The sequence below is a fragment of the Xenopus laevis genome, chromosome 7L (genome assembly GCF_017654675.1).
Source record: "Xenopus laevis strain J_2021 chromosome 7L, Xenopus_laevis_v10.1, whole genome shotgun sequence".
Taxonomy (NCBI): Eukaryota; Metazoa; Chordata; class Amphibia; order Anura; family Pipidae; genus Xenopus; species Xenopus laevis.
This window is the reverse complement of record NC_054383.1, coordinates 8,270,119-8,294,565: the sequence shown is the minus strand read 5'-3', so window position 1 is coordinate 8,294,565 and position 24,447 is coordinate 8,270,119. Positions and strand designations below refer to the sequence as shown.

At 40.5% G+C, this 24,447-nt stretch overlaps 1 protein-coding gene across 4 annotated transcripts in view; it reads left to right on the top strand.

The window, feature by feature from the left end:
* Positions 1-24,241, top strand: part of a1cf.L (APOBEC1 complementation factor L homeolog) — a 28,036-nt gene extending 3,795 nt beyond the window's left edge. Inside the window, exons 2-12 of one of the 4 annotated variants that reach the window (XM_018224490.2) lie at positions 7,310-7,453; positions 8,068-8,202; positions 9,265-9,395; positions 9,638-9,876; positions 10,143-10,307; positions 11,840-11,937; positions 14,032-14,308; positions 18,103-18,320; positions 20,463-20,599; positions 20,976-21,100; positions 22,137-24,241. In XM_018224490.2, the coding sequence (XP_018079979.1) occupies positions 7,355-7,453; positions 8,068-8,202; positions 9,265-9,395; positions 9,638-9,876; positions 10,143-10,307; positions 11,840-11,937; positions 14,032-14,308; positions 18,103-18,320; positions 20,463-20,599; positions 20,976-21,100; positions 22,137-22,288 (1,776 nt within the window). In that variant the 5' untranslated portion in view covers positions 7,310-7,354 and the 3' untranslated portion in view covers positions 22,289-24,241. 4 annotated transcript variants of the gene reach the window in all.
* The last annotated feature ends 206 nt before the right edge of the window (positions 24,242-24,447 follow it).

Sequence of the window (24,447 nt, the reverse complement as noted above, 5' to 3'; positions counted from 1 at the left end):
CGTTTGCTCCATTAGTCGATCTATATCTCAGCAGCGTCTGTGGAATATTAGCAACAAGTGATGGGCGAATAAATTCGGCAGGCGCGAATTCCCCCATTTCGAATAAATTTGCAAAACTGCTGCGGAAATTAGCCAGCGTCCAAAAATTTTGGATACGCGTCGGAAAAGTCGCTCCCGTCAAAACCGATGAGCATCAACATTATTTGGATGCTCATTGGCTTTAACGACGGGGGCCAAATTTACGCGGGTGTCAAAATTGACGCAGGCATCGATTTTTCAGCTAAGTGAAACAGGTCAAATTCGCCCATCACTATTAACAACTATTGTATCAATTCTAACAGCTGTCTCAGGGATTCTGCTCAGAAGACAAAGAAATGTATCAACTACAGTCAGTGGCGTAACTAGAGTGCGCCGGGCTCCCCTGGGTCCAGCTCACTCCGTTCCCCATCCTCCCACCCACTTCCTGCCTCTGGCCACTCCCAGTCCTGACCCAGCCCACTAGTCCCCTGATTTCGCCACCACCCAGACTCCACCCACCTGCCAATTTCTCTGCTCCGTGCCGGGAAGGGGGAGATCTTGTTACCTATAGAGCAGACCCTGGTCTGTTCCTCTATAGTTACGCCACTTACTAGAGTATATATATTAATTTAGAACAGTTTGCAGTTGGCTGCTTTAGAAAGACAAAAGAAGGTGAAAAAATAAACTTTACATTTCAATATTAGAAAAACGATCACAAGTAGAAAATAGAAAGTATCTGGAAAAAGTCTTTATTTCTGGTGAACTGTCTGAATCCAATGGAACTGGAAAAAAAGTGTTGGAAGGTGAACAACCCCTTTAAACACAAGATTCAGCGGAATTGTGTTATTCCCTTTAACATGAGAGGCTCATACTGCAGGTATTTATGTCACCAAATGTTTACTGGTTACTTTGCTCTGCCCCAATTTTACAGTTATTTGGACTTGTTTACAAAATGGGGAAAATCAGGCTCAAAATGTATCTTGTACCCCTTGCAAGTTCTCTGCACTAAACCAGAGCTGTTCTTGGTATTTTAGCAGAGCTGCTCCTTGCACTACACCATAGCTGGTCTGTTATGTTTTGGTAGCCGAGAATGAGTAGAGTATAACAGTGTTTTATTAGCAGGTTCATGCAGCCATTACACTTCAACAGTAACTTCAACTCTAACACTTTAAGCTGTACAGAAACTACAATGTATACACAGTATAACTCTTGTGCACAGTGACACCTACAGGCCATTTGTATAAACACCACATGATCCTATACATGAGCTTTTCCTTGCACTATTGCAGGACAATTCCTGGCACTATAGCAAGATTGCTCCTTACATTACAGTAGGACTATTCCTAGCACTTTATTCAGTGATGTAACTATAGAGACAGCAGACCCTGTGGTCGCAGGGGGTCTGGAGGACAGGGGGACCTGCACTGCAGGGTCTGCTGCACAAAAATCCCCCCTCTGCAGGCACTTCTATATGTTAAAATTTGCACGCCATGACTCACGAGCATGCAACGTTGCGACTCTGAGCGCTTGGGCCCATCCTAATGTTTTTTGCTGGGGGGGGCCCGGCAACTGCTTGTTACGCCACTCACTGTATCAGGGCAGTTCCTTAAACAAGAGCCATTCCTTGCACTATACCAGGACAGTTTTTGTACTATACCAGAACTATTTATTAAACTACAGCATGACAGGTCCTGGCACTATCCAAGAGTTGTCCCTTGCACTACAACAGGGTTGTTCATTGCACTAATATAGCAGAAATAGCAATGCACTTTAGTAGAACTGTTGTTTGCACTATGGCAGGGCGAAAATAATTTAGATGGGAGCACCTTTCATCATAAAGAGATAAAACGTAACTTTTATTATTGCCAATATAAAACCAATTAAATCAGGAACAGATAAACTTACAACTTAAAGGAGAAGGAAAGGTTAAAACTAAGTTAGCCTTATCAGAAAGGTCCATCTAAATATACCAGTAAACCCCCAAAGTAGTGCTGCTCTGAGTCCCCTGTCAAAAGAAATACTGCATTTCTTTCCTTCTATTGTGTACACATGGGCTTCTGTATCAGACTTCCTGCCTTCAGCTTAAACCTCATTGCCCTGGGCAAGAGCATGCTCAGTTTGCTCCTCTTCCCCACCCCCCTCCCTTCTCTACTGTAATCTGAGCCCAGAGCAGGGAGAGACTCAGGCAGGAAGTGATGTCACACCATGTTAATACTGCAGCTCCTATCCTAAACAAACAGAGAGTTTCTAGAGCTTTTTACTCAGGTATGGTAAAACATTCTACAGAATAAATATAGCATTCTAGCTTGCACTATTGCAGCTAATCTATTGGCAATAAAATGCCTCCGTAGCTTTCCTTCTCCTTTAATAGGCAGTAATGTCAAAGGAAACATGAGAACACAAAATTAAAAGCTGTTAGACATTAGAGTTGGGCCTGCCTGATCGCTAGTGATGGGCAAATGTATTCGCCAGGCATAGATTTGCAGCAAATTTCCACATTTCACCACCTGTGAATTGTTTCCAAAACAGCTGCAAAAATTCCCAAATTGTCACACATCAAAATAATTTTGACGCCCACTGACTTGATAATGCATTTGGACAAAAAAGTTGCACATGTAAAAATTGTCGCTCGTGTACAAATTGGCACATGCCGAAATAATTTTGATGCCCATTGACTTCAATGAGTTTTGCAACTGTTTTGTGATTTATTTCTGAGTTTCGTGAATTTTTCGGCGAAGCAAAACGAGACCGATTAGCCCATCACTAATCGCTACGTGTATCACTGGACCATTGCAGCAACAACCGGCAGTATTAATGGGAAACTATTAATGGGAAACTGACCATCTACACCTTTGCTTCGAGTTTTGGGACAAATGGGAAACCACCGACCATCTAATCCTTTTGGTTCAAATTTTGGGACAAATGGGAAACCGCCGACCAAACTCGAACCAAAAGGTGTAGATGGTCGGCGGTTTGGGACAAATAGGAAACTGCCGACCATCTACACCTTTCGGTTTGAGCTTTGTGACAAATGGGAAACTCCCGACCATCTACACCTTTTGGTTTGATCTTTGGGACAAATGGGAAACTGACGACCATCTACTCCTTTTGGTTTGATCTTTGGGACAAATGGGAAACCGCCGACCATCTACATCTTTCGGTTCGAGTTTTGGGGCAAATGGGAAACTGACGACCATCTACTCCTTTTGGTTTGATCTTTGGGACAAATGGGAAACCGCCGACCATCTACACCTTTTGGTTTGATCTTTGGGGCAAATGGGAAACTGAAGACCATCTACTCCTTTTGGTTTGATCTTTGGGACAAATGGGAAACCGCCGACTATCTACACCTTTCGGTTCGAGTTTTGGGGCTAATGGGAAACTGCTGACCATCTACATCTTTCGGTTCGAGTTTTGGGGCTAATGGGAAACTGACGACCATCTACACCTATCGTTTCGAGCTTTGGGACAAAACTCAGGAATACCGAGCATAAAGCGTGTCAGTCGCACGTTTCTAATTTTTGAACTTTTGCAAAAATGGGACAATAACTGGTTGGGAGGGCACTGTACCGGTGGAGGGGGACCGTGGAGGGATCGAACTGAAAAGTGTAGATGGTTTCCCATTAGAACTGCCGGTTGTTGCTGCAATGGTCCAGTGATGCATGTAGTGATCAGGCAGGTCCAACTCTGATGTTCATAACAGCTGACTTGGGAGCTGATTATTTTGCATTTTCTCATGAAAGTGTTTCCTTTGACGCTACTGCCTATTAAGTTTTAAGCTTATCTGTTCCTGATACAGGTATGGGATCTGTTATCCAGAAACCCATTATCCAGAAAGCTCCAAATTACAGAAAGGCTGTCTCCCGTTTATCCAAATAATCCACATTTTTAAAAAAGATTTCCTTTTTCTCTGTAATAATAAAACAGTAGCTTGTACTTGATCCCAACTAAGATATAATTAATCCTTATTGGAAACAACCCCAGCCTGTTGGTTTTATTTAATATTTATATGATTTTCTAGTGGACTTTATATATGAAGATCAAATTACCGAAAGATCTCTTATCCAGAAAGCCCCAGTTCCTGAGAATTCTGGATAACAGGCCCCATACCTGTATACTTGGTTTTATATTGGCAATAATAAAAGTTACATTTTATCTCACTAGATAGAGAACTAAGGGCATTTATGGTGGGACGGTGCAGTTACAATGGGTCATTCTTTTCCTTTTGTTTCGTTAACACTATAGCAGGGCAGTTCCTTGCATTATACCAAAGTGGATCATTGCACAATAAACCATGGTTACAGAAGAAGCCATATTCATTTTAGGGGTGCAGGGGAGCTCCACCAACCAGAATATCCCCTTATAAGGCATTAAACACTTTGCTCTTTATATAAAGGGTAGATTTAATCTGTTTATAAATAGTACTGCTTCCTATAGTCACCTTGATAAAAATAAATATGCCGTACTGGGATTCCATGAGTTATAGTTTTATAAAAGTCTGGGGATCAAGGTGTCTGCTTTTGATTTATTTGGGGTTTTTATGACCATAGGGAATCCTATAGCTTGTGAAAGTTTGAAATTATGACTATGTAAAATATATGGCAGAATATTCCCTGCTGTTGGGTGGCTCAATCAGCTGTCACAGGTAGGGGGTTTGTCCTGTTTTATGTCTATTGACTGTGCCATTACCCAGCTATCAAACAGGCAGCCTTGACTGGGGAGATAAGATATTGCTGTGCATTCCTGCAATGTTGTTTTTTTAGATCCACCATGATAAGAGCCCTTTGCAGTTTGGAACACAGCAACCGGTGTCAAAACAGAGGGCAGTTAAAGGCTAAAAATACTGTATATATGTATATATTACTTTAGACAGTAAAGTATAAGGACACAAGGACTTCATGTATACATACTATAGGTATGGAACCTTTTATCCAGAATGCTCGGGACCTGAGGTTTAAGGGGTCTTTGGATCTTCATACCTTAAATTTACTAAAAAATCATGTAAACATTAAATAAACCCAATAGGCTGGTTTTGCTTCCAATAAGGATTGCTTAAATAAAGCTACTGTTTCATTATTACAGAGTAAAAGGAAATCATTTTTAAAAATTCTCATTATTTGGACAAAATAGAATCTATGGGAGATGGCCTTTCTGTAATTTGGAGATTTCTGGATAACGGGTTTCCAGATAACGGATCCCATTCCTGTATCCCTTTCCTATATATATATAGATCATTTAAATGGATGCTAAAGGCCAGAATAAGTATTTTAATGTATTTAAAACACAGTTAGGGTTTCCTGGTCCTTATTAACAACGAGTGAATGCATTGTACAAGCACCAGGGAGAATTTTCATTTATCATTTTTTCTACAGGGTTTCTGGTGTTATTTCTGCAGTGCATAGGTTATTATCTGTGTTTGCACTTTGCATTATGGATGTTACACAAGCTTATCGGTGCTGGGTCACATGGAACGGTCATGGTTGTGTCCCACACAATAGAGATAATAGTGTAGGATTCCCTAGAACTACAGCTCAATGTTTTTACTTTAATCACACATAATCTGGCATTTATTTTATGATAATGGCTGGTAAAATGGGCAGTAGGATGCAGCATTTGCATATAACTACGAATAGGGAAGGGCTAGACAGACAGGGTAGGTAGATGGAACATGCAGGAGGCTTTAATTGGAAAGGTCGTGACCAATTTAGGTCTGGTAGCTCTAACCTTGTGATTGTCATAGTTAATCAGCCTAACATTTGGACAGTAGCTTCCTTAGCTCAAAGCAATGTTGCTAAGGGTCAGGGCACACAGGCAGATTCGGGGAGATAAGTCGCCCGCCGTCTAATCTCCCCGAACTGCCTTCCGCCTGCTATAATAAAATTCACCGGCGGGAAGGCACTCGGAGTGATTCGTTTTCCGAAGCCATCCAAAGTTTCCTCGTGAGGCAGGCGGAAGGCTGAGGAAGGCAGTTCAGGGAGATTAGTCACCCGAAGAAGAGGAGATTTGTAGGCGGGTGACTAATCTCCCCAAATCTGCCTGTGTGCCCTGACCCTAAATGAGTCAAAGTTCTATTGACATATTTGATCTACTTGACCTCCAAGAAGAGCTTCTGCATGTTTCCAAGAAGCAAAATATTCCTTCTCCCAAAATGCATCCCAAAATGCATGCCTCCAAGTCTCCCAACCATGGCTCTAAGCTCCCTGAGGGGTATTAGCTGGGCATTCATATGGAGATTCACTCACTTGAAAAGGTCACCAAACAAGCAGATATTTTTGTCCCCTAGCATTTTTCAGTCCAGGAGGCAGTCCTGAGTCCCTCATACATGGGCCAGTATTAAGCTGGCTTGATCTAAAGAGGCGGAATTCTCAAATTTTGGATCATGCTAGTATTTAAGCTCTAGGTGGCTGGGGAATGAACAAATTCAATAAAAAAAAACAAATCCAATCCTCCCAAAAAGCCATGCTCCCAAACAACAGTGGACTTGATTAGTCACAAAGCAGGTTTGAAGATCTGGAAGATTGTTTATTCCTGTAAAATCTCATTTACATATTTTATTATCCATGTGGAGCCCAAAGTATTATGCTAAATTGCCAAATATGTTGAGAATTTTGTTGTTAGAAGTTTTGAATATAATACTTTTTTGTGTAGATTGTGATTGTAACACCTTTTTTGTACCTAAAATGCCTTAGTTAAGTCATGCATAAAAATGAGATGAATGCGTCCTTTGAGAAGTTTTAGTTTTAAGGCTGTCCCTCATTGGCTGCCTCTTTAAATAATTCAAAATAGGTAAATGAAACAGCTAATAAAAGCACAGATTGATCTGAAAAACCAAAGTGAATGATTTATGGTTTAAAAGAAAGACAGATTTACCCGGATGTAAATATATATAGTGAATAAAGTACCCCCTCTTGTAAAATATAAGGATATTATAAGTTACTGAGGAGTTTCATGACCATATAAAAACACGAGGTCGAAGGCCGAGTGTTTTTATACAGGTCATGGAACTCCGAGGTAACTTATAATATCCTCATATTTTACAACTGGGGGTACTTTATTAATTATAATACACTAATTTTAGTGAGTCATGTGACAGAAATTACATCACTACTCACCGTTTATAACTGATGACATCACTACTCACCGTTTATAAGGATATAATTTACAAGATATTCATGGCTTTTGTGTATTATATATTTATAATATATCAGTAGGTCAGATCTCCTTGATGAAATAGAACATTTTATTTTCCAGTAACTATAATTCACTTAATTTATCTTAAATCTGATTGCAGTGAGCACACCTAATTAACCTGATTTTTTGCTGATAATCATTCACAATGGAATCAAATCAAAAATCCGGGGATGGAATGGCTGGCACACAGAAAGAAGCATCTCTCCGCACGCTAATTCAGCGGACTGGATATAGTTTGACGCAGGTAGGACATCGCAGCAACTTAAATAAAGGTGCACGCCCCAAAAAGTTGTATTTCACTCGGGTAAGGTCCAGGCATTGCATGGTCTTGTTGTGCCAGTCAATTTTGTGAGTACATGTTATCACTAGACGTGCCCTTTGGTTATTTTGGGTAAACAATTTTCGTTTTTTTGGGTTTCCCTCACTACATGATTTAATCTCTTTATGTTAGAGATAATTGATGCTTAATAATATCTTATGCTTGTAGAGGCTCCTTTTCCAAGTGACCCAGTTAAAAGCATTGATTGATTTAATTCAAGCCAACACTACGGAGTAGGTCTGTGCTCCTCTGAGGCACCATGATGCATAAAGATAGCTCTATCTGAAACATCATGATATCAGGGTTGAAGGTAGAGAAAAAAGGTCCTTGTAACGAAGGAAGGCTGGAGACCCATTTATGGCTTGATGGACAAATGCCACTGAAGCAATTTAATGAGGGTTGGAGATGCTGCCCCCTTACTTCCTTAGATCTTATTAGCAAAAATTTGTAATAACACTGCATTTAAGTGATAATTGTCTTGTGACACCTACATGCATGCCCACACACTAATTGTTTTTCTGAACGGGATTCTATAACAGGAAAATGGGCAGAGGAGATATGGAGGTCCACCTCCTGGTTGGGACGGCCCGCCACCAGAAAGAGGATGTGAGATTTTTATTGGCAAACTTCCCCGTGATTTATTTGAGGATGAACTCATACCACTGTGTGAAAAGGTGAGTGCACCATACTACATAGGGAGGAATTTACCTCTACATGTATGGCTTAGGTTTTCTAAGTAAGGTGTTCTGGTGGGAGGACTTAATATAGACGTGATGTCAGATCCTAAAGATGATAAAGTCCCATGCTATACATCAGTGTAAGGTGGCTTTTCCTTGATTATAAAGGGTTGTGGTGGAGTCTCTTCAATCCCTCTCATTGAGGAGGGTGGGTGTGTACCTGGAGTTTGGGGTGGTGTAGGCCCCAGAAGAGCCCAAGCAAGAGTAGAAGACAACTTGAGTTAGCTACAAGCCAGAGTGAGGGTTAGAGACCGTACAGTAGGCTCTTTAATTCCACATGATATTAAGGGTTGTGAGCTGAGCAGTCCAAAAAAGTGTTTGTGATGTCAGTACTTCATGAACTTCACCACAATTGGGGCATTAGTGAAGGGTTACAGAGTTATTGCCCTGAAAAGTTCCAGGGGTTTCTTGGAAGTTAAGCTGTTGTATTAAGGCACTATTGATGACTTCTCCTAAGAGATGGTTTGCCTGTTGTTAAAGAATCACTGGTATTCTATGTGTTTTTAGAGTAATTATATGGTTACTGCCTCCAGCTCCAGTGACCAAGATAGTGCAAGGGCAATGGCACACAGGTTGGTTTCAGGCAACCACTTGATTGTTGACTGACAACAGAGCTTAATGCGTGGGTTCTCCTATACTTTCTTTCACCTAATGAACATAAAAAAAATAAATAAAAGTGTTGCCTATTAGGGTGGTGGCACACGTGCAGATTTCTGGAAAAAAAAGTTGAACCGAAGCAGATAAGTGGTGGAACATTTCCAAGAAACACTCTAAATGTCCAGTTGCCTTTGACTTAATTCTACTAGATACTGTAAATAAAAGAGCTAGGCATCAGTCTGTAGTGTGCAGATTTGGTATGACCAGCAAAAATCATCGGTTCTTTTCAGGTTTCCCATTTCCCCAAATGTATCCATGTCATGTACATAGTTTATTAAGATACATCAATATCCTCTCTGCAAGACTTTTTGCTTGATAGGTCACTGAGTTTTCTTTCAACAGACAGGGAAAATCTACGAGATGAGGATGATGATGGATTTTAATGGAAATAATAGGGGATATGCATTTGTAACCTTCACCAACAGACAGGATGCCCGGGATGCCATCAAACAACTCAATAATTATGAAATCAGGTAACATAAATGTCTGTTTGTTATATAGTTTTAGAAGAAGATACAGGTTGCTATGGTATACTGGGATAGATTTAAATTGTGTTGGTTTGGATGGAGTTGGGTTTCACATAGGTGCACAATGCATCGGACATTGCCCCTGTCCTTTATGTACATCCAGAGGAGCAAAACATTTTTAATGCACCCAGGTTCATGCTGCAGCTTTTTAAAAGCCAAGTAAGTGAATTTTCTTTCCCCCCCCCTAGAAACGGGCGGCTATTGGGGGTTTGCGCCAGTGTTGATAACTGCCGGTTATTTGTTGGTGGAATCCCAAAAACCAAGAGACGGGAAGAAATCTTAGCAGAGATGAGAAAAGTCACGGACGGCGTTCTCGATGTCATCGTCTACCCCAGCGCTGCTGATAAAGCAAAGAATCGGGGATTCGCTTTTGTTGAATATGAAAGTCACAGAGCGGCAGCCATGGCGAGGAGAAAGCTGCTACCAGGTAAAATGTGCTGTTTTAGTCCGGTACTTGGACAGACTCCTTCAGAAATCATAGCACTAAGTTAGCAGGACCTTCTCCTTCAGAAAGACCTGGGTTATTACCCACCTGGGTACCCAGTGGGCCCTGCCTACTAAGCAGAGTGGGGGTCAGAATGAAAACTAAATACCCAACTAAGTTCTTTCCATGCCCTAGTCTGTAACACTCAACCACTGAGAATGAGCATTATCCAGAGTGTAGATGTTTTTATTTCCGAATGTCATTGATAGGACGTATCCAATTGTGGGGGCATCCAATAGCAGTGGACTGGGCAGAACCTGAGGTTGAAGTTGATGAAGATACCATGTCATCGGTCAAAATTTTGTACGTGAGAAACCTAATGCTGACCACGGCGGAAGAGACCATAGAAAAAGAATTCAGTAGCGTCAAACCTGGTAAGAAACATATTGGGGCAAATTCACTAAGAATCGTAGTTGCGCCAGCATCCGCTTTTCCGCACTTCGCCAGGCGAATTTTCGCCAGCGCTACGCAAATTCACTAAAATCCGAAGTTGCGCTCAGGGGAAGCGTAATGTTGCGAAGTTGTGCTAGCGTTAATTCGCCAAGCAAAGCGAAGTTACGCTACCGATGATTAATTTGTATATGGTGCAAAATTGAAGTTACAATGGAGGTATATGTAGCAGCACTACAAATGCCTGGGAAACCTTCAAAACAGCAAATAAAAATTTTATTTTGCCCTACACATGTGCCCACTGTATAGTTAAGTTGCCATGAGTTAGGAAATGTAGGGGGGAAGGAGGGGAGCCCCAAAAAAAAATTCGATCTTTTTCAGCCTATCAACCATAAAAAAAGAAAAAACGCCAGCGTTAAATTTTTAACTTTTTTTGAAGCAATTCCTATCTACTCTATTGCACTTCGCCTGGTCTGAGGTGGCGAAGGAAGTCTGGCGTAAAAGGTAGCGTTCAGAAAAATGCGTGCATCAGTGAATTGGTGTAGTTACATCCGTTGCGCAAATTCGCCAGGCGTAAGGGTGCGAAGTAACACTAGCGAATTTACGCCAGCGTCCGTTAGTGAATCGGCGAATTAACAAAAATGCGCTACGCTAGCGAATTACCGCTAGCGTTAGGCGCTTCGTCCTTTAATGAATTTGTCCCATTGTGCCTTTACTGCTAGAAGAACCCCTGATTCAAAGGCATACTACAGCTTCCAACACTGGACTTTGTGTACAGGTATGGTACCTGTTATCCAGAATGCTTGGGACATGGGGTTTTCCAGATAACGGATCTTTCTGTAATTTGGATCTTCATACCTTAAGTCTACTAGAAAAACATTTAAACTTGAAATAAAACCAATAGGCTGGTTTTGCTTCCAATAAGGATTAATTATATCTTAGTTGGGATCAAGTACAGGCTACGGTTTTATTATTACAGAGAAAAAGGAAATCATTTTTAAAAATTCGGATTATTTGGATAAAATGGAGTCTATGGGAAACAGCCTTTCTGTAATTCTGAGCTTTCTGGATAACCATCCTATACCTGTACTTTATAATATTGTTGTTTAACAGGGAAACGGGTGAATATTGCATAGATAGAAGCTTCTAGAACACATGTATGAGTCAAGTAACATGGCAGCTCTGATTTATATAAAGATTTATATAAAACATATATTCAGTGTAGGCAATATCCCATGCCCCATACTTTGGCTATTTGGAAGAAATTCTTCTTATAAATAAAATGTTCTTTCTTAAATGGGGACTTTGTTCTGTGACCTCTGTAATATTGACAAAGCTCCATGTCATAAACTTCTATGATTTGCTTATCTGTTTGATGCAAGAAGGTTAAAGACCACGCACATGCCCTGCACGAGATGTCATTGACATTGTGCTTAGTATAGGGGTGTCTGGAAAAAGTTAGGGGCTGAATTGTGTTCAGTGTTCTAAGAAAAAAATGTTTTTATTTTATCCACAGGGTCTGTAGAACGAGTAAAGAAAATCAGAGATTATGCGTTTGTGCACTTCAGAAATCGTGCTGATGCCGTTGATGCAATGAATGTTTTGAATGGAAAGGTAGGACAGGCCTCAATGAACAACAGTGTTCCATGTTTATCAACACTGTGAGGACTCCCAAGACTTTTTATTAGTGTTAAGGCCTGACATTGCCAAACCCTTCCATTCAGAATATAATTTTCCAAACTCTTTCCATTAAGGTATTCATGTTCAGATTTGCACCTCAAGTAAAGGTGAACAGACACAGTGTTAGGCCCTCAACTTTTCATACTATACCTGCTATCCCACAGTCACACTCCCTTCCCAGAGACTATTATCCACTGTTACTATAGGCACCATCTCTCCCTACTATACCTGCTATCCCACAGTCACACTCCCTTCCCAGAGACTATTATCCCAATGTTACTATAGGCACCATCTCTCCCTACTATACCTGCTATCCCACAGTCACACTCCCTTCCCAGAGACTATTATCCACTGTTACTATAGGCACCATCTCTCCCTACTATACCTGCTATCCCACAGTCACACTCCTTCCCAGAGACTATTATCCCACTGTTACTATAGGCACCATCTCTCCCTACTATACCTGCTATCCCACAGTCACACTCCCTTCCCAGAGACTATTATCCACTGTTACTATAGGCACCATCTCTCCTTACTATACCTGCTATCCCACAGTCACACTCCCTTCCCAGAGACTATTATCCACTGTTACTATAGGCACCATCTCTCCCTACTATACCTGCTATCCCACAGTCACACTCCCTTCCCAGAGACTATTATCCACTGTTACTATAGGCACCATCTCTCCCTACTATACCTGCTATCCCACAGTCACACTCCCTTCCCAGGGACTATTATCCCACTGTTACTATAGGCACCATCTCTCCCTACTATACCTGCTATCCCACAGTCACACTCCCTTCCCAGAGACTATTATCCACTGTTACTATAGGCACCATCTCTCCCTACTATACCTGCTATCCCACAGTCACACTCCCTTCCCAGAGACTATTATCCACTGTTACTATAGGCACCATCTCTCCCTACTATACCTGCTATCCAACGTTCACACTTCCTTCCCAGAGACTATTATCCCACTGTTACTATAGACACCATCTCTCCCTACTATACCTGCTATCCCACAGTTACACTCCCTTCCCAGAGACTATTATCCACTGTTACTATAGGCACCATCTCTCCCTACTATACCTGCTATCCCACAGTCACACTCCCTTCCCAGAGACTATTATCCCACTGTTACTATAGGCACCATCTCTCCCTACTATACCTGCTATCCCACAGTCACACTCCCTTCCCAGGGACTATTATCCACTGTTACTATAGGCACCATCTCTCCCTACTATACCTGCTATCCCACAGTCACACTCCCTTCCCAGAGACTATTATCCCACTGTTACTATAGGCACCATCTCTCCCTACTATACCTGCTATCCCACAGTCACACTCCCTTCCCAGGGACTATTATCCACTGTTACTATAGGCACCATCTCTCCCTACTATACCTGCTATCCCACAGTCACACTCCCTTCCCAGGGACTATTATCCACTGTTACTATAGGCACCATCTCTCCCTACTATACCTGCTATCCCACAGTTACACTCCCTTCCCAGGGACTATTATCCACTGTTACTATAGGCACCATCTCTCCCTACTATACCTGCTATCCCACAGTCACACTCCCTTCCCAGAGACTATTATCCACTGTTACTATAGGCACCATCTCTCCCTACTATACCTGCTATCCCACAGTCACACTCCCTTCCCAGAGACTATTATCCACTGTTACTATAGGCACCATCTCTCCCTACTATACCTGCTATCCCACAGTCACACTCCCTTCCCAGAGACTATTATGCCCACTGTTACTATAGGCACCATCTCTCCCTACTATACCTGCTATCCCACAGTCACACTCCCTTCCCAGAGACTATTATCCCACTGTTACTATAGGCACCATCTCTCCCTACTATACCTGCTATCCCACAGCCACAATCTATTATCCCCACTGTACTCTATAGTAGACATTCAGCACACAGCCATATACATTTTACAGATGTTTGAGTGTTCACTCATTTCCACATGCCCATCAGGTTCTGCACACAATCAATTTACCATTCTTTTTGCAGATCATTGATGGCTCCCCTATAGAAGTCACCTTGGCCAAGCCAGTAGACAAAGAAAGCTATGTTAGGTATACCCGAGGAACTGGAGGCAGAGGAGCAGCCATTCAAGGGGAATATACCTACACCATTGGCCATGTTTATGACCCAACTACGGCCTATCTTGGGGCGCCCGTTTTCTACGCACCCCCAGCTTACACAGCTGCCATCCCTAGCATTCAGTTTCCTCCTGTAAAAGGATACGTCAACAACCGCAGCCTTGTACGGCCTCCATCTGTCAGAGGTAATCACTAATTATTATAATTCGGGCTATAGTATTGTGTACTTCCTTCACCAGCCTATTTGAGCTATCCTAAATATTAAGGATGAATATTAGGAGGCTCTTAAATATGGTTCTTAAATATCCTGGTGATAGTATCACCAACATAAACAAAATTATAATGGCTGATATTTAAATATTTACATTCATATAAATATGAATTTTACTATGTAGGGTGATGAGACATCTTAGCTATGCTTACAAATGAATACAATATGTTTATGATAAGCTCTGCTGTGTTCAGCCATCTTTTTTCTCTTTTATTAAACAAAAGCCCCACCCTATGGTGTTCAAAAGGGACCTAAACTATCTGTACGCATGCAAACATGGTTTTAGACTTAGATGCTGTAGAAAAAGTCAGTAGCTTATTGTTCAGTGATGGCCTGTCTGACTGATATCTGGCCAGGAATTGACCATAAACCTTTTGGCGAGGCTTGCAGATCCAGAGCTGTTGATGAGGTCCTCTCCTTGCAGATCTGTATAGGCACTGACCTATTTGTTTGGTCCTTGAGTCAATGATCAGATCACATTTGGGGAGGACCACATTCATCAAGAGAGGACCACATCCATGGGCTTATATGATCTTTACCAGATGGAATGGTCTAGGCAAATCAACAGATATTTGGCTAGTCCTGGTCCAAGCACAGGCCAGAAGTGATGTCACTAGCAGACAATGTGGCCCGATGAAGAGAACATTGGGTTAGATTGTGAGATGTCTAGAAGGCTCTGGATGTCATAAATGATACACAGTAGCAATTCCTGCGTGCAAAACAGATTATCTACCACAAGGTTAGTGGGACCATCCAAAGACATTACTGTTTGGGGCTGGGGGCCAAAAAATTAGGCAACTGTTTGATTTTAGCAGTCCAGTATCTGCGTTGCACCACCAGATCGCTCATAACAAAGTGCTCAGAGCAATCTATGATCCCAAGTTATATCTGATCCTAAAACAAAATCAGAATAAACCAATTAGGAAAGTAGGCTCCATTACTGAGTATTTGGGAAAATAATATCTGCTTTAATTTGTGCATAAATAGAGGTAAGCCCATTGCATGTGCTGAATGGTGAGAAACCCTAGAATGGAATTTTCTTATAATCAATTGGGAAATGGGGATGACACGTGTACATTCGATTATTATCTACACAATATTCACATCGACATAAAATCAACATTATTTTCCTGCGGCAATAGTTTATTAAAAAAACATAAAATAAAAGTATTTTTCCTGATTCTGGGTGAAAAATGGAGATGGGTGAGCTTTCCTTGAAAAGAAGTGATTGTTATATTGGAAATCTAGCTGAATCTAGTCTGGGAAAACACCGGACTAGCCTCAAGCCTGAGTCCAACTGTCTGGGCAATCATGCTCATGAGAAACCTATGTTAATGTTATTATGATTTTGGTGAGACTTTAATGTGCTTTAATGTCCTATGTTTACGAGTGCTATCCACCCTATAATATAATAGGCCAGATTTAATTCAGTGAGAAAAAGTTATCTCATGGACAATATTCAGTTCGAGGAGAAAAATCCCATAGACTTGAATAGAATTTTCACCAGATAAGTTTTTCCGAATTGAACTCCATCTCAAATTGAATCTCGTCCATAACTTTTCACGTAATAAACATTATTCTCACCGGATTGTATCTGCCCCAATATCTTCTTCTATCTTTCTAAAACATTGAGAAGGAGATTTTCTTTATTTACCAAAATTCTTGAAGTTTTTCTGGATTATTTCCTGACTTTGCCACGGCAGTGCCCCTTGAGAGTTGCTGTTCCAGTTGGCTCTGGGTTCATTGAAGATACAGGTGCAAAATGCTCTGCATATGGATGAATCATTACTTTTTCTGTAGTGTTTGTCCAGTACTGATTGGCGTTGCTATAAAGTCTTTTCCTTCCAATTCAGCACTTGTAGTCAGTGTGATCCAACATTGACCTAATACTCTTACTCTACAGATGTGTTGGGTGGATTTATGTTCCCCACGGTTGCTCTGCAGTTCCCTTCAAACCCTTACTGTGTTCTTCAGTTGTACAACACTGACCTCAGTCAAGGAGACATGTTATATCTAGTTATTCTGTGCAACATGTTAACCCATTCATTTCCTTGTTTTCCTTACTATTTGTATCATGTTAATCATATGTCAGACTCATGCCCAAGACTGAACCAATTGCACCGGAACAGAAAGACACAGACATTAATACGTGTCCCATTTAGCAGATATAACCTATACAGTAACTGTCAGCCATAACATCCTAATGGGCCAGTCAGTATGTACTACATTTGATAACAAAGAGATTTTCCACAGCACAGTATTAGCCATTGAATATTTCTTCTCAGACATAATTCATCCTTGAGATAGTATCAGGCTGCCAGCATTAGCCATATAAATCTTTCCTGTCGGACATATCAGGACTTGTATCTTTTTTTTCATTTCTGTGTAATTGCTATTGTTAGAAAGAACATAAGTCGTGCTGGATTAAGGGATTCTCAGAAATGGAAGGGAAATAACTCAAATGAAGGAAAAAGCTTTCCATAAAATCTAACCCATACTACTATTCTAATACAAGCACACCTAAAGGACATTCCCAGCCTTTGGGCTTGATGGTTGTCTTCTGGGGGATGACCCATCTCTCCATCTCTCCAAGCAAAGGAGCTAGATCAACTTAGATGGTGCTGTAGATCAAGTCCTATAGAGTTCAATGGTTTAGGGAACCTTTTGTAGACACATCTGGGTCTCTTTTATTTGGGGAGGCTGACTCATTTGTGGCCTGTGCAATAGTTACAAGGATGAATGTAAAGTTTTAGGCACAAGGAAAGTATTCCTTGCCAATGTTTTCAATTGCTGTGGAAACACCTAAATTCTTCTAGCTTGGTTTGGGCTATCTGCACCAACTTAAAGACACCAGCGGAGAATCCCTTGCAACATGAGCCCTATGCCATTATGTCCTAAAGGACATTCCCAGCCTTTGGGCTTGATGGTTGTCTTCTGGGGGATGACCCATCTCTCCATCTCTCCAAGCAAAGGAGCTAGATCAACTTAGATGGTGCTGTAGATCAAGTCCTATAGAGTTCAATGGTTTAGGGAACCTTTTGAAGACACATCTGGGTCTCTTTTATTTGGGGAGTCTGACTCATTTGTGGCCTGTGCATTAGTTACAAGGATGGATGTAAAGTTTTAGGCACAAGGAAAGTATTCCTTGCCAATGTTTTCAATTGTTGTAGAAGCACCTAAATTCTTCTAGCTTCGTTTGGGCTGTCTCCACCAACTTAAAGACACCAGTGGAGAATCCCTTGCAATATGAGCCCTATGCCATTTGTCCTAGCTTACAGCTTCAGGGGCCTTCATTGGATGACAACACAAGATAGTCATCAATCAGCTGTATTTAGTAAAATTCAGTACTAAAGAATGTGAGCTGCAATGAGTCTGACCTAACTCACACAGTCTACACATTGTGGGGTAGATCTTCTTTAAAAATTCATCAAAAGCTAATTTAAAAGGGACAGTTCATACAGATATTGACAATATGTTCCTAATTCTACATCGATTTCTAACAAACCCAATTGCAACTTCTAATAAACCTCTTTGCTTACAAAATCTTAATGGGATATGCGGGGCATGGGATACAATTTGTGACATAACATATTAATCCTATTACATCAATCCTTTTGGTGGTGCATTGGGCTAACCTCTTGATGACATGAAGAATCAGGGTGATTTTCTGCTGATTTGATACAGCTTGGTGCCTTCTTGCATTCCTAGAAATTTACATGAATGTACCTGTAGGGGCGGCGGGAGTAAGAGGACTGGGAGGACGGGGATACTTGGCGTACACGGGCTTGGGGCGTGGATATACTGGATTCCAAATGAAAGGAGACAAGCGGGCTGATGACAAACTCTATGATATATTACCAGGAATGGAGATTACACCAATGACCACCGTTGCTTTAAAGCCACAAGGCATTAAGCTTGGACCACAGGTAAGTCTGTTCTTCTTCTGGGAGGGTAATATATCCCCTTTTCATATGATTTTTATGATGATTATAAACTAAAGTGATGGATTCTGGGACTTGAAGTCCCTCTGCTTTCCAGAGAATGTGTGCATTAACCCCTCCTTGGAGACATCAAGTCCCAGAATCCATCACTTCAAAATAGAACATGGTAAGTGAGGGGTTGCATTACACTGTGAGCCTACAGGTGGCCATAGATGCACAGATTAGAATTGTACGATATTCTGTGCAAGTATGGAGCAAGATGAATTGACCAATCGGCAAAAAACTTAGATATCGGTCAGCTCATTGAGTGGCCAAGTGTGAAAATTTTGATTACGATCCTTTGAAGGAGCCCGAACATCAGTGTTTACTGCTGAATCGTTAGAAACAGGTAGAATTCTATTATTTCAACCTGTATATCTGACGATTCAGTATTAAATGTTGTACTGAAAACGAACAATTTTTCCTGTTACCAATGAACTTAATTGTTATGTCTATGGCTACCTTAAGGCTGGCGGGGAACTGAGCTCAGACAGACCATCATTCCCTTTAATTCTGAGCGCTTTAAATAATGATTACATGGATTTAAATAATTTCAGTGACTTTAAAGGAATTGTTCAGTATAAAAATAAAAACTGGGTAAATAGATAGGCTGTGCAAAATTTAAAATGTTTCTAATAACTTGGTAAATAGATAGACTGTGCAAAATAAAAAATGTTTCTAATATAGTTAGTTAGCCAAAAATGTAATGTATAAAGGCTGGAGTGACTGGATGTCTAACATAATAGCCAGAACACTACTTCCTGCTTTTCATCTCTCTTGGTTTTCACTAATTGGTTACCAGGCAGTGACCAATCAGAGACTTGAGGGGGGACCACATGGGTCATAACTGTTGCTTTTGAATCTGAGCTGAATGCTGAGGATCAATTGAAAACTCACTGAACAGTTATGTCCCATGTGGCCCCCCTTATAGTCACTGACTAACTCAGAGTTAGAGAGCTGGAAAGCAGGAAGTAGTGTTCTGGCTATTATGTTAGATATCCAGTCACTCCAGCCTTTATACATTAAATTTTTGGCTAACTAACTATATTAGAAACATTATTATTTTGCACAGTCTATCTATTTACCCAGTTTTTATTTTTTATACTGAACTGTTCCTTTAAAGTGGACCTGTCACCCAGACATAAAAAGCTGTATAATAAAAGTCTTTTCAAATTAAACATGCATTCCAAATTCTTATTTTAGTAAAGCATGCATGGCTGTTGTAAACTCGTTTAAAAATCTCTAATGTCAATCAAATATTGCCTGCCCCTCCTCTATGCCTTAGGCATAGAGGCGGGGCAGGCAACTACTTTCACTTTCTATTCAGCTCTTACTAGTCACTGTTCTCCCCACATTCCCCCTATCTCTTTACCATTTAATTATGTAGCCAGTGCAAAGGTATGGACATCAAGTCCCCATTCTGGTTCTCAAACAATATTTTGACATGATTATTAATATTAATAACTGTGTTCACAAAATGGCTCCTGCCTGTTTGCTATGATTATGAATTCCCAGACAGAAGGAAACAAGATTCAAATAATTTATATTGTGTAAATGCAGTTTATTTTGCTTGACTAATAGGGTATGGAAAATATTTTTCGGGTGACAGGTCCCCTTTAAACAAAGTAATATCTTTCTGTCTCTTCACTGCTGGTCCTGACTACATGTACCATTAAAACTATGGGTGTAACCAGGTGTAACCAGTTCTCCTTCAGCCAAGACACAATCCTGACAGATGTCATGTAGGATTTCCATATATTTTCTGTAGAATGCACTGAAATTGTCAATTAAAAAACTGGAAATGTAACCCCAGCTTGTCGCAACAGCTGCTATTGTGAATAACAATAAAGCCACAGTGGGCCAAAATGTTGATATAATTATAATTATATAATAATTATTATAATAATGATATTTATTAAAGTTCTATATTATAAATTATATAGTCCATAATCAAGTAGCATTCTTGTAATGATGATACTATAGATATACAGTATAGTATAGTATATATATAATGCCCATAGGATGTGTACTTTCTCCATAATATGAATATGACATTTGTGTCCCTTCATGTGTGGGATTTGTCTTTAGATTCTAGAGGAGATCTGCCAGAAGAACAACTGGGGACAACCAGTGTATCAGCTTCACTCTGCTATTGGACCAGACCAACGACAGCTCTTTCTCTACAAGGTCACCATCCCAGCACTTGCTAGCCAAAACCCTACAATGTAAGCACGTGGGTGATTGTTCTGGACATTCATAGAAACCTTTTTACAATGAATATGGAATTGGCTCATGGTTTAATCTGTAAGGGACACTGAATACTGGCAGATCTTAGAGTCAGAAACCATTCTTCTTTATTGTAGAAATAATAGTAATAATAATGATAAAGTCAATTAAGCTAAATCCCAGGGGAGCTTATCTAGGCCTTCGTAAAAAAGCTGCCCCAGAATCAGTCCCTATGCCAGCAACTGCCTTCTTCTTCCGCAAGATCAACCCTCGTATGGCATTAGTCTTAAAGGAAGGCACAGGTTGGCTTACTATGTTCCTCCATTGGTTCTCAGAATCCTTAGCCTTGTGTACAACATTTTTTGTTTCTATTAGCTACCCTTTCACACCACCCAAGCTTTGCATATCAGTGGATGAGGCCAAGACGTATGCAGCAGATTACACCCTTCAGACCTTGGGTATTCCAACAGAGACAGCAGAGCACCCTACAGCCTTTGCAGGTACACTTATTCTTTATGTCCATGTTATATTCAGGGAGTATGTATTAAACATTTATTTGTCAGAGATAGGCAAGTCTTGTGTTAACATAAAATATTAGGCCATACACTGCACTAATCCAATTATGGGCTTCTTATTAGGGATACACTGAATACACTATTTTAGGATTCGGCTAAATCCTTTGTGAAAGATTCGGCCAAATCCTGAACCTAATCATAACCCTAATTTGCATATGTAAATTAGGGAAACAAGGGAGGAAAGAGATGCCAGGTCCCCATATTGGTAGCTAAGAGAGGCCGCTTTGTTTGAAAATGATGAAGATGGTTGACCTGATTTTACCCCGTGTGGGCATGTTAAAGGAGAACTAAACCCTAATAATGAACATGGTTTAAAATGGCATACTTTATATAGTGAACTTATTGCACGAGGCTAAAGTTTCAGCTTGTCAATAGCAGCAATGATCCAGGACTTCAAACTTGTCACAGGGGGTCACCATCTTGGAAAGTGTCTGTGACACTCACATGCTCAGTGGTCTCTGATTGGCTGTTGAGAAGCTAAGCTTAGGGCTCGTCACTAATTATCCAGCAGAAAATGAGCTTCCCTGGCTGTAATATAAGCTGATGCTACAGGTTTGCTGATTATTAAATTCTGATGCTAATTACACTGGTTTCTGTACTGCCATGTAGTAATTATGTGTATTAATTACTAATCAGCCTTATATTGTGACATTTCTATTCTATGTGTACTGTATATTGTGAGTGGGTCCCTAAGCTCAGTAAGTGACAGCAGCACAGAGCATGTGCAGTGAATCAGCAGAAAAGAAGATGGGGAGCTACTGGGGCATCTTTGGAGACACAGATCTTTACTGCTAAAGGGCTGTGGTTGCCTTGGGCTGGTACAGAAGCACAAAAACATCATGTACAACATTTCTAGCTACTTCTTTAGTTAAGCTTAAGTTCTCCTTTAAAATATTACTGATGACGTTATTCTATTGACCCATACCCCTATCTGAAGTATCTTACTTCATTTCTGCCCTAGGATATACAATTGCCAACACACCTGCAGCAGTAGCCGCCACACAGCTGAAACAAGCCGTTGCCCTTGGACAAGACCTAGCAGCCTATGCCACTTATGAAACCTACCCGGCCTTTGCACTTGCTGCCCGTGGGGATGGATATGGCGCCTTTTAATGGATCCTTCTACTTTGTTTTTTGTTAAAAACTTTTTTCTTCTGAAATCTAGAGTCAGACCTTTTAACGGATGGGTTATAGGGCACAGAATATATTAGAGTGATTCATTTAATGTTAAAATGACATTGACATTATTAGCCTTGTTGGAAATGAAATCAATCATTTATTGATCATTAGTTTTTATATATGTGTAAGCTAATGCTGCCTCATTGTAAGTAATAGTTTAGTGTAACAGGTCCTCAGTTTCAGCCAAGTTGTTTACATTCATTGCACACTATTAAATAGTGAGCTCTAATATATATATATATATATATTCTGCATTGCTCGAGTGGGGGGAAGAGGATGGTCCAAAAAATTTGCAGGGACTCTCTGTGTTTACATACAACTGCATTCACATTGGATGGGACTCTGTATTCCCCTGTACTAAGCACAATTCAACAAGAACAGCCCCCTACGTTTGCTCATAGTCTGTACAGAGAGATCCCATAAAACTATGGCAGCATAGGTATTCCCCTGTATTAAGCACAATTCAGCAGGAACAGCCCCTAAGTTTGCTCATAGTCTGTACAGAGAGATCCCATAAAACTATGGCAGTATAGGTATTCCCCTGTACTAAGCACAATTCAGCAGGAACAGTCCCCTAAGTTTGCTCATAGTCTGTACAGTGAGATCCCATAAAACTATGGCAGCATAGGTATTCCCTGTACTAAGCACAATTCAGCAGGAACAGTCCCCTAAGTTTGCTCATAGTCTGTACAGAGAGATCCCATAAAACTATGGCAGCATAGATATTCCCCTGTATTAAGCACAAATCAGCAGGAACAGCCCCGTATTTTGCTCATAGATTGTACAGAGAGATCCCATAAAAGTATGCCAACATAGTTAATCCGCTGTACTAAGCACAATTCTGTAGGGACATTTGAGAGTATAGTGGCCCTTTAAGATCACCTTTAAGTTTCTGAAGTATTGAGTATAAAAATCCAAATATTCACCTCTCTGCTTTATCTTATAGAGATTCCCGACCCCCATCCTTACCATAAGAGTGAGCCATGTTATTTAATCAAAGCAGTGACTTGTATGTTCAGTTTCATAAGTATTCTGGAGGGGGGTGGTATCAAATACATATATTGTTGTATAAACACATGTGTAGCGTTTCTCTCCTTCTATAAGTCTTACTTGGCCTTTGTAAGGTTCTCCATATACCGTATCTTTAAGCTAAAGTAAGACCCCAAGCCAGGGAGGGAGGCAAGCGACAGTATTAGATGTGCAGAAAGCACTTATTTTTGTACAGATGTGACTTATATTTGTAAAGAACTGTCACTGTGAATAAAGAAACCATAATTTAATCCTTGGATGTCCAAAATGTGGCCCTTGATGATGCTGATGAACTACAATCCCTTTGGTAGGTTTTTGGAGTTGTAGTTTAACAACATCTCTACGGCTGCAGGTTGCTCATCACTGTAATAATCACAGCATCAATTGCCTAATGCAAAGATCTCCAACCTGTGTCTCTCCAGCTAATACTGAACTACAAATCTCAGCAGCTCCTGCTGTCCGATGAGCTACAGTTCCAGAGCCGCAAGTTGCAGATCTTTAGGCTAACATAATATTTATCTATGGGAACCCAACTCTTGCTGCCATCGGGTGTCAAATACAATGGTGTAACATGGGCTTGGAGGCAACATTTTCACCAGGGTCCTACCATTGTACAGGTAGTTACATCACTGACCGAATGCTTCACTTGCAGAGAGGAGGGTTCAGAAAATTTGGTGTCCTTTATTTGTATCAGGAGTGGATTGTTATTCAGATGTCTGAGAATAAAAAAAAAACAAAAGGCACCAAAAAATGGTAATAAATGAAATTTTCATGTAAATCAGGGTTTGTAATGCAATGCAAATATATCACTAAATGGACCTTTATATATATAATAATAAAACATGTATATACAGCCAATTTGTGTTGTCTTTTTACTTTTATATATCAACGCTAATGAATGTCATAATATTGGACCATTCTATTGTACAGCGCTGTGGAATATGTTGGCACTTTATAAATACTTGTTAAAGGAGAATGAAAGCTACTGAGGCAGTTGATTGTTGACATATTAGCCAGAATAGTGAAAGCTAGAATGCTATATTTATTCTGCAGAATGCCTTACC